The sequence below is a fragment of the Chelonus insularis genome, unplaced genomic scaffold, assembly GCF_013357705.1.
Source record: "Chelonus insularis isolate UGA/USDA-ARS -01 unplaced genomic scaffold, ASM1335770v1 contig_260_pilon, whole genome shotgun sequence".
In the NCBI taxonomy this organism is placed as follows: domain Eukaryota; kingdom Metazoa; phylum Arthropoda; class Insecta; order Hymenoptera; family Braconidae; genus Chelonus; species Chelonus insularis.
The window spans coordinates 364,578-375,683 of record NW_023276452.1 but is presented as its reverse complement, the minus strand read 5'-3'; the positions used below and the strand labels follow the sequence as shown (position 1 = coordinate 375,683).

General features: G+C 31.7%; 1 protein-coding gene across 1 annotated transcript in view; it reads left to right on the top strand.

Annotated features, from left to right (window-relative positions):
• The first annotated feature begins 4,656 nt into the window (after positions 1-4,656).
• Ser (Serrate) overlaps positions 4,657-11,106 on the top strand; it is a 40,399-nt gene continuing 33,949 nt past the window's right edge. The window contains exon 1 of the mRNA XM_035079919.1: positions 4,657-6,445. Within this exon, the coding sequence (XP_034935810.1) occupies positions 6,398-6,445 (48 nt within the window). The 5' untranslated portion in view covers positions 4,657-6,397. The remainder of the gene's footprint in view (positions 6,446-11,106) is intronic.

The window sequence follows — 11,106 nt, the reverse complement described above, 5'->3', positions numbered from 1 at the left end:
GCTATACATGTAACGTATCTTCTTGTCTGACTGAGCTTGGTTCTGATCTCCTTCACCGATTTGCCGACCCCAAAAAGAATGTATTGAAGCAATACAAAAAAAAAGTTTTTTTTTAATTCGTCCGGAAATTAAACAAGTTATAACTATAGGCATGATTAAATAAACTAAATATATATTTATTTGTGTAGATGAAAAGTTATTCAATATAATACCTATTGAAACTGTGAAATAAAAAGAATCAAACTAATAACGGTCAGACCTCTTTTAAAGATTCGTGATGATGGATGATTTGTGCAATTTTACATTTAGAGTTTCATAATAATTAATTTTGTGTTGAAAACTGATACTTTCAGTGAAGGGTAATAATATTTACTAATTACTTTCAATTATTTTTCTCATAATTTTTTACCACCTTTTTGACAATAAATTAATGTTAATTTCGATCGTCGTAAATTATTATACAACGATAATCTGGATTCAAATTCCAATATTAATTCAGTCGAATCAATTTATTATTCACGAATAAAAAAAAATCAATGTTATGTACACAATTAGTCTGTCATTGAAATAAAAAAATTGTTATTAGCTGAATAATTTTTTATTATTCAGAAATATGGTATAAACTTTCTCTACACTCTCTAAGAATGAATTAGCAAAAACCATTGTGAAAAATTGAATATTAACTTTTTCATTTCTCCAAGATAACTATAAAATAATTGTTTTACCAAAATTTCTCTTTCCATATGGTTGAATATGTAGCAGTTACTTTTCAACTTTAAAACCTTTATATTTTAGTAATAATTAAGGTGGTATTTTTTAAATTTTTATTTCAAAAGTTTTTAATAAAATATTGATCTATAATTCCTGAAATATTGTTGAATATTTAATCAAAATTTTTTAGATGAAATTTTCAAAGTATAAGATTTTTATTTTAAAGTTAATGGAGTCAATTCTTAATATGAAAGCAAAATTATCCATAATTACTTGAAAGAATTGGTTGTGAAGTGTTATTGTAAAACAACTTGAGCTGATTAATGTCTTAAAATGAAAAAAAAACTGAAATATTTTTGAGAAATCTACAAGGTATTTAAAAATCCAGTGAATAAATGAAAACGTAAAAACAAAATGTGTAATTGCTTAGAAGTGCAGATATAACAGGGCTTTTATTGTAGATAAAACATAGTATCGTCGCATTTATAGTTAGCACAGGTGGAATGTTTCATCAGGAGTTGGTGAGCGTAACAATGACAGAGAAAAAAGAATGAATTCTCGAGACACACCTAAACACCCTCAGTGTGTACACGCGTTTTCCTCAGCTTACGGCGTGTGGGTCCACTCTTTTCCTCTCGTTCTCCTGAGCCCCTCAAGTGCCGTAATAATGCGTTTGCGTATCGGCGCATAACCCACAGGGCTCATGAAGTAGAGAGCCACGAGCTGGACCAAAGAGGATCGGCACACACTCACACAAACCCCCATGATCCTCCTCCAACGTTGCCAACTTGCTGGTTTACTCTCTTACCGCGACCGCGTGTGTTATTGGTACCACAGTGCATGCCCGGCAGTAATAAGAGAAAATAAGTAAAGCCCTAAGGTATACACTAGCCGGAGGGGGTATAGGGCAACCAAGAAAAAGAGGGAGTAAGGGATGGCGAGGAGGGGAGCAGAGGTGAACCTGTTCCCGAGGGAGTTCCTTGACCCCCGAGGCCTCTCTCGACTCTTGCGGACTGCTGCTGAGCTGCTGAGACCAAGTCGCCGCGAGTAGCCACCATCATCATGCTTGCTGGGCCCCAGAGAGTAGCCGGACCCTCGGGCCACAAAGCAGCAACAGAGACAGATCCGCGATTTCCAAGTGGGGAGACTCCGTATATGTCAGACAAGGAAAGATGTCTCAAAGAAAAAGAGCAGGCCAGTATCCCACTACTACTGGCTGTCCGTCAGTGAGGTTCTTTGAGTGCAGCCACCACCGTGCAATAGATAGCCGGGGTATCTCTCTCGTGAAATGGAGTAGATTGCAGCGCAATTTGCGCGTCAGTCTGATCGAGGAATTGCTTTGTTCTATTCTATTCTTTATTAATTAGTTTGATCAATCATCAAAATTGCCTCGAATTACTTCTATTAGAAATTTTTTATTTTTTTTTCGCGAATATATCACATTTCATTGTTAAGGCCTTAATATTTATTATTAGGTATACTAATGGAAATCAAAAAATCAATACAACTTTTTTTTTACAATAAATTTGGTTTGAAAACAAAACCAAAGAAAGTTTAATTTTGATTACAAATAATAGATTACAAAGAATTATAATTTTCTTTTTCAAATATAAATGACAATTTAGCGACACATAAAATATTTACGAACTTACGTTAATACATAACCAGTCTGTATTTTGTCAGTAAAAAAGTAGTCATTAGTATCAAATTTCATTCTCCAGTTTTTATTTTCAATTATAATTTTTTACAATCTCACAACTCATAGTGTACTACTGACAATAATTTATCGTTGTGATTACTTCAGACAATAAAATGGTAGCTTTAAAATTAAAATAAATATTAAAATAAAATTATATATGGAATAAATATATTCGATTGAAAGTGATTGATTGTTTTGAGCCCTTATGAAAATTATTTGAAATTTCTTTTTATTAAAACATCATACGTAAAAATCAAACATCATGTATAAAAAATTAGCAAAATTAGAATATTATGTTTAAAAATTGCCTCCGTCTGATTTATTAAACTTAATTATTCAAAATTATTGCAAAAATATGATTAAATATTATTATGTATTGACAATGATATTTTTATGTTCCAGTAGACAAAAATATCGTTGCTTGATTTTGTAATTACAACGATGATTCTAAGCTAAACAGCCCTCAATCTCTATCGAATTCAATATTATAATTACAAAAGACACGCGACAGGATCTCCATCCATTATTCATCATTTTTCTTTCTTTTCTCTACTTTTGTATTTAAGGTCCAAATTGTTCTCCACCTTTTTCAAATGCATCGTATAATTTTAAATAGCGTATATAAGTGATCTGTTGACGAATTTCATGGTCAAATATTCAACAAATTTTCTTTTTTATTTTCGCCATTTAAAAATAAAAGAATACACTGAAGATTCGAATCATCAATGCAATAGCGATGAACACCAACTGACATTGACAAGAAGCTTGTACGATATCAAGAATCTCTCAACCATGAAAGATTTCCTGGTAGAACAATTAAATACTTGACGGCTTTCAATTAAATTCATTAAATAGAATAAAATACATATATTTATTGGTGCATGATTATTACTTATTTATATATTATTACTATAATCAATCAATAGATAAAAAAATCAATAAAAAATACACGAGATTGATAAAAGAAGACATAAAGAAATAAAATAAAAAATACTATATACTTTTTATATTAGTTACAAGGATAATTTATCTGACGAGAATTACCTGCATATTTTTAAAATTATAATCAATAATTAATAAACTACAGATAATTGTGTGCAATTTAAAAAGAAGTTGCACAAATTGCCTTGATCACGATCTAATCACAACATTTATAAATTTTCGATGTTTTTCTTCTTTCAACAATTCTAATTTATTCATTTAATTGTAGAAATATAAATATTTTGGTTTAACAGTAAATTTTGAGTCCTTGTAAGTAAACTTGATACTTACGAGGTGTCGTTGTAAAATAACTACTCACGACAACCCAGAATTTACTATTGAACAAAAATATTGGTACTTCTATTATTTAAAAAAACATTCGTCATTTTATTTACTTACGTTTATTGCAAAAATTCTCTTTGTAAAATCTATCCATTATGTTTTTCACTCTAAAAGGACTAGTGTTTTAGCACTACACGAATCTGTTCTCTACTGATGAGATATTTATTCTTCTCCTCATAATATATACTAATTTAAAATAGAATACCGCAGACCGACTTAAACTGTCTCTTAAATACAATAGAAAGTAAAACTAACACGTGAAGTGTATGATCATAAATCCAATATATCACCTAAATAAATGTGGTAAAAATCAATTAAACAATTTTCGTTAATTTCTAAATAACATCGAGTATCTAGAATATATTTTTCCAAGTACCTGGAACATATATTGACAACATTTTTACCAGTGTTCAATCTCGTGAGATACCAGTATCCATACCAAGGCAAGTATACACGGTGTAACGTATAGAAAGGCGTAGGATAGTCGACATAGGTGTAACGAAAGGGGCCCTGCTCCGATGAGCTGGTTGAAAAGAAGCAGAGAGAGGCAAAAGGAGAGACACCCATACGAACTTATACAAGAAGCGTCACATAAGCGAAACCGGGTGTACACGAGTTGGTAGTTGCAAAGAGCTACCTATGTAGAAGTAAGGGAAGGACAGGGCATCACTGCAAGATCCCCTGGGGTAAGAAGAGAGGAGAGAGGGGAGCACTATGAGAAGCAGGGTAGCTGAGGACCATAGGGTTTTTCTTTCTCTCATCCTATCATCTCACTTTCTCATGGCATCAAAGACTAATCCCTCTCACTTGCTCCGTTGATGACGAGGGTACGGAGGGGAGCTCGCGGAGCAGGGCACGAGAATGGAAGGGAGGCCTGGAGGCCGGCCCGCGGCTCTGGCTCAGTATCCCCGGAGCAACCGACTCACGTGTACCTTATTCAAGTGTTGCGCTTGTTTGGCTTTCAAAGGTTTTCGCGCGCGTATTCATTCATTCTTGGATACCCTAGGACCAATTAGGATCCTCTAACTCTTCGGGGTGCTTGGATTTATGTCTGTTTTTCTAGTGATTTTGTGGTGAAAAATGAGACAAATTTGAATTTGATGTAAGATTATTATTAAGGATGATCACTAGTGAATTGTGAGAATAGCTATCAAGCCGGTACAGTAGTGAGGGAAAATAAGACAAGACGAAGAAGAAGGGTCGAGAATCGGGCGATCCTTTGCCATAGTCCCCGAGGCAAGGACGCCTTGGACGAATGAAAGAGAAGAAGAGATAACGCAAAGGGAAGAAGATCCAGGTGTGCTTCTTCAAGATCTTTTACAATTATCCGGTCGACAACCTTATCTTTGTGTGTATACATGTGTTACATCAACAAGTAAAAAAATTATCAAAACGAATAGATGAACAAAAAAGAAAGGAAATTTGTCAAATTATTTTGGTTTTTTTTTTTTGCTTTAACGAATCATTGAAGACTACATCAGAAACTATCGTCGATTATAGGTTAATCTGAGTCACTCTCTCTTCGTCAAACCCTCGAGGCGTACTGCCAATGTGCGGTAATACGAGAAAAGTATAAGCAACACATCAGGTCGTGGGAGCCTGCGATTTTCCATGCACATGCTCACGTCGCGTTGGATGCATCGCCCTACCGGCATCTTGGCCGCGCCTCGACCGGCCTCGAGTAGATCACGACAGATTCTACGAATTATCCAACTTGATTATTTATCATTTCATCCATCAATTACATCGTCTAATGAATAAAATAATTGTGTGTTGTTTCAAAAAACAAGTGTTTCCAAAAAATTCGCACGTGAATATGTCACGTGCGGATTATTTAGTTTAATTGCTTGTTACTTATTTTTTTACTTCTAAAGTTGAAAGGAGAGTATCCTTAAACGTTCATCAATTATACCACTCTGGAAGAATTTCTCGTCCATCTTTTGGCCGTTTTATTGTGTAGTGAAAAAGTGTCGCACTTGTCTCAAGGGATAATTAAACGTGTTTTTCAGCTGAACCAGGAGGACAAAACTGTTGGCTTAAGTGCGAAAATAAGGAACAACAGTGCAATTAAATGATTAAAGGTGTGTGCAAGTAGTCCAGACGAATTACACGAAAGTAACGGAGTTAAATAAAAGAGCGTGTGACTACCACCTGTCGCAGGATAAATATCATAAAACCTTGTGCTATTATTAAAGGTTATAAATATAACTATAGTGACGATTTAAAAGAACAAGGATTTATATGGTGTTTGCATTTATACTCCAGTGTTTATATATTTGAGTATTTCGTTAATACATCGGAAGCATCATCAAGTGAGAACTAGTGGAATTAATAATTTTTAGTGATTTATATTGAATGAAAATTCAATGAATCAGTCTTGTGATTATTGAATGTGGATTTGATAGTGTGTGTAACGAGGAAATAAATCAAGAAAGTGGATGGTGATCGGTATTTACCGTACAGTTTCGTCATACTGTGAAAGAGTGCACGATAAAATAAAAGGATATCTTTAATTACCAATAACCAAGAGATTTATCGTGGAATATCAAGGAGATACAGCGATTTTAATAATTATTTAGTGTGACAAGTTGGCTGAAAAAATAGCCTGTGAGGAGGTAAGACGAGTGTGGTGATGCGGTAGTTGGGGGATTCACGAGGGAAGCCATGAGGGCTGCCGCTGCTTACGTCCTGTTTTTTGCCCACCTCATACAGGTAAGAATATACTCTTTTTCATCTTTATATTGTCTTTATATTATTATGACGATTTTACTCTTGGAAATGGAAAAAAACTATGCTCAATCCGTTATAACAAACTTTCTAAAGCAACTAGTAATTCGATTAAAGGAATCTCCATGGAAGATTGGTATCGGTAAACCCCTTTAGATCTTTAGCTAGCGCTTCTTCCTCGTTATATTCTGGTAGAAACTTTCTCTCACTCGTGACTGACACGCGGAATACATTGCTAGAACCAATAAAATTAACGAGCTGTCGACTAAATTCACTGTTGAGTTCTGGTGAAAATAAATGTTTTGTTCACTAAAAACGATAAATACTGTCAAAGCGTATTAACATGGCTCATTATAAACGAATACAAAAAATGATTTTTTTTTCAAACTAGTGGCAATGTGACAAATAAGTAATTAAGCCATTCTTTTCTATCAATATTACAATTTTTAAACATGACAGCAACATTACTAAAATAAAGTGAATTATTTCTTTTGGAGTTAGTATTGTGTCAAGTGTCTAGAAATTAATTTTTATTCATTTATTTAAAACAAAGTTTAAATCAGGATGCAGTTTTTTATTTATGATCAGTAGATACTGTAAAAAGAGCAAAATAAATATCTTTAACGATAAAGAATGGGTTCGTATCGTACTTTTTAACGATAAAATATCGAATATTTAGTATTACTCAGTGATTTCACATTTCTTTATTTTCAAAGAGCTCTATAAAATTTTTTAAATTAATATTAAAATGATGAACTACGATCATAACTGAGTGAATAAATTAAATATTTTAGTTAGATACAATAATTTTTCAGTCACACTCAAACTGCCTTTTCAATGACTAATTTGCATTGACTTGACAAAAACTGAATGGCATTAAGCAAATATTAATTCAAACAAAAACTATACTTGAGACTCTCTTTACTCGCTTTGCAACCGTAGTGAATTGTTGAGTAATGTATTGTATAAGAAATGAGAACATTAAGAATATTTATTTTCTTCGTCTTTCTGTAAAGAAGATTTCCCTAGTGAAGAATCCCTAAACTTTATAGCCCATGGGTATATTAAAGCAGAAACAGTTGCGAGTTATGTGCAACTTTTAAGAGTTTCAAAGAACTCAAAACTTCAACTGAACACTCACAAGTATTATTACTACCACGTTATTATGCCACTCGTTCAATTACGACTAGCAAAAGTTTGATATATTGTCTACAATATTTTCTCATTATTTATAGTGAAAAACAGCAACAGAATTACAATTAAAATAAATATGTTCTGAATTAATAAATCCTAAACTATTTAAGAGTTAAAAAAGAACATACCTCGTTGGTTAGGTAATTTATTATAGTTGATAAAATTAATAATACTATCGTTTTTTCTTACTTTTCTCAAACAAAATCGAAGAAAAATAAAATTCCAAGCCTACTGAAAATGAAGAGAACAATAGAGAATCGAAAGTCATCAAGTGTTATTTCACAGACGATGAATATTTTTGATTCCCTAGAACAATAAGACATATGATTCCTACAACGTTGTAAAATATAATCCGCAATTCTTAGTTTCCGCCCACATAAGGTTCTTCAGGACATTCGTAGTCATTGGCTAGGATAGTAGTGGATGTTAATTAAAAGGGATTTAACAGTTAATATCGAAGAGTCAAATAGTCCTGGTAATCCATAATTGAAAACAGAATCAGTGTGGGTATAATTATTTTCTCTACTCAATATACCTACAGTCATTTTTCAAATTAATATCGTTTCTAACTTCCTCTTATCTTTAAAATAACTTATATGAACTTGTAATTATATAAAAGATAAAAACTTAATTAGTTTTCATTGGAATCTTCATACAATTAAAAGAACAACTTTAAACTTTACGTTACTTTACTTCAAAATATTCTAAAACTATATCAGTGACAATCAATGAAAAACTAATTCATTTTGAGAGAGTACAGTGATTTCTATTCAATTGTATCTAATCAATGTTTAGTTATTTTGCAGTCTTTGAAATAAAATCAATAAATATTCACTGATTCAATTGAAGAAAGTGCAAATGTAATCATTACACTCATTTCGAAAGTGTTATGTGAATAATTACTGACTGCTTTTGAAATTTGGTCATTTTCAGAAACTGAATGTTTATACAGAGTGAAATAAAAAGTAAAAATGACTGTTCTAGAAATATAAATCTCTTTTATGATTTCATTTTTAATGAATTTTTCTGCTCAAATGAATAAAAATTAGTATTCATAGAATATTTTTATTCCATTTTTTTTCATACATCAAGCCAACTAAATTAATTTTTGTAATTAACTTTCAACCATTTTTACTACTGTATAAATATAAAAAATGATATTATTATGTAATAGTTTTGCAATATTAATATTTTAAAAATAAAATGAACATTTTATGATAATAGGGATTGCATTTCTGAAATATCACAGAGTGGATGTATTGTAGGAAAAAGTAGGAAAGCTTCTCGAGTAGTCGTACTCGGAAAGAAAGATAGACTTCCGCGGTGGCGGTAGATCGTTGTCCTCATCGAGAATCCATCAGGAATAAACGAACGAGCACCGATTCAAGTTGAAATTGCAGGATACTCAGCAATAATTATCTTGAATCCCCGTTAAAACGTGCTCGAGCAATTCAGATCGATCTCTTCCCTTTTCTCTCATCTTGAAGGCGCTCATTCAAATGCACTACTCGACTCTTCTCTCTGTTTCTCATCATCTCCGCACGTACCCCCTTCTTTGAATCTTTATTTCTCCCTTCTTTCCTTTTAGCAATTTTATCGGCAACCTGGCAATAATTCATCCTTTACCGTGGCGGCTTAATTACCCGAAGCGGACGTGCCCTCGCGCTAATTCTCTCTCTCTCTCTCTCTCTTGCTTTCGTAGCTTCTTGATTCGGTGATTGGTCACGAGAAGAGAAAAGAGAGACGAGACTTGCTAAGAAAAGAGGCCATAAACTTGGATTCCCGCTGACAGGACTAAAGTATACCACTACGAAATGTCTGGGGCATACAAAAAACTCAAATCAAGTTCGCTTACTTGCCCTAAAAAATTACCCAGCTTATGATTGATCCATTTACATACGTTTTTGAACTTGCAATTTCAGTTAAAAGTTTTATGACCATCGTGTAGACATTTATTAGATCATTGACTTTAATCAAGAACGTAATTTATATTTTACATTTTCAAATTTAAATATTATTTTTGTGAAGACAATTTATATTTTGAATGCTGTCATTAATTTATTCTTGAATTCATTTATAAGTCTAAAAAATATTCTACAATCTGCATATCTACTTTTTGCACAATTAAACTTAAAAATTTTTTTGTATTACATTCTTTAGTATAAATCACCTTTAGAATATTCTCTGGTAGAAAAGAAGATTGACCTAATCTTACCTAAGGAATGACGTTATCTTCGCTTCTACCAGGAATATAAACTTACATCTCTAAATACTATCTCAGAAGAAAACAGTGAAAATCATTAAGAAGTAATAGATATAAATTGATTAGCAGTTAAAGACATATTATTAATTTTAACAGTGGCATACTTAGAAGTGCAAATCCGAAAATCTTTTATTTTGTAGTGATTTTCATTATTTTATTTTTAGAGAGCACGATTAGAAATTTAAATTAAAGAAATATGAAAAATTACTGCTTTGATGATTTTATATAAAAATATATCTTTGTTACCTAAGAAGTTACGAATTTATCTATCATAAATAAAAAAATTATGGTACTAATTTTTCTCCTATTTTCTCAAAGCAAAGGTCAGAATAATTCTTTTATTTTTAAACTATAATGATACTTCTGAGTGTACATAAAATTCAATGTTCTCTACGTTATGTCACAAAGAGAGAAACGTCACTTGTAATTCATCCAGTGAAGTCTGATTATACTTATTTTTTTCTAATTTCATTTTCTTCCATGAGAATAATTCTAATCAAAATCAAATTAATTACATTAACTATGGAAACTTTACATTATTATAAAAATGATAAAATATCTCAAGTATTAGACTTTAAATTCATAAACGTAATAAATTAATACGATTTATTAAAATATGTCAATGAACTTAGAGTTCACAATAAATAAATGTCGATTAACTTTCTGATAGGTACAACATTATGTGAACATTTTGTTATTATGTACTACTTAAGTTTAATATTAGTTTAATCATAATCAAGGTGATTTTCATTAAATGATCAATTTTTTCCAGAAAAAATGATATAAACTCTGCAAGAAAATTTCTGAAAAAGTTTTAATTTTTTGAAAATCACTAAAAAGTAGAGAGCTGAGTAAGTTTATTCTAGATTATTCACATTGTTCAGGCAGAAGGTTAAACGTCATTTGACAAAACCTGACATACTTATTTTTTTAGCACAATTCTGCGCAAATCAGCCGCGACGAGTTTCACTATTTGCACCTGTTTCAAATGTGGGTATAACGGAGCAAGAAATCTTTGTCAGGAAAGTTCACACGATAAAAATATAACAATTATTCTTTAAACATGTATCACAAATATATGAAGTTTATTTTTTTATTTATTTATTAAGTATGTTAAAAATTATGACAAAGTTTTTAAAAATAACACGAAGTAATCATCTACAGCTGCAACAGAAAAAACTAATCTGTA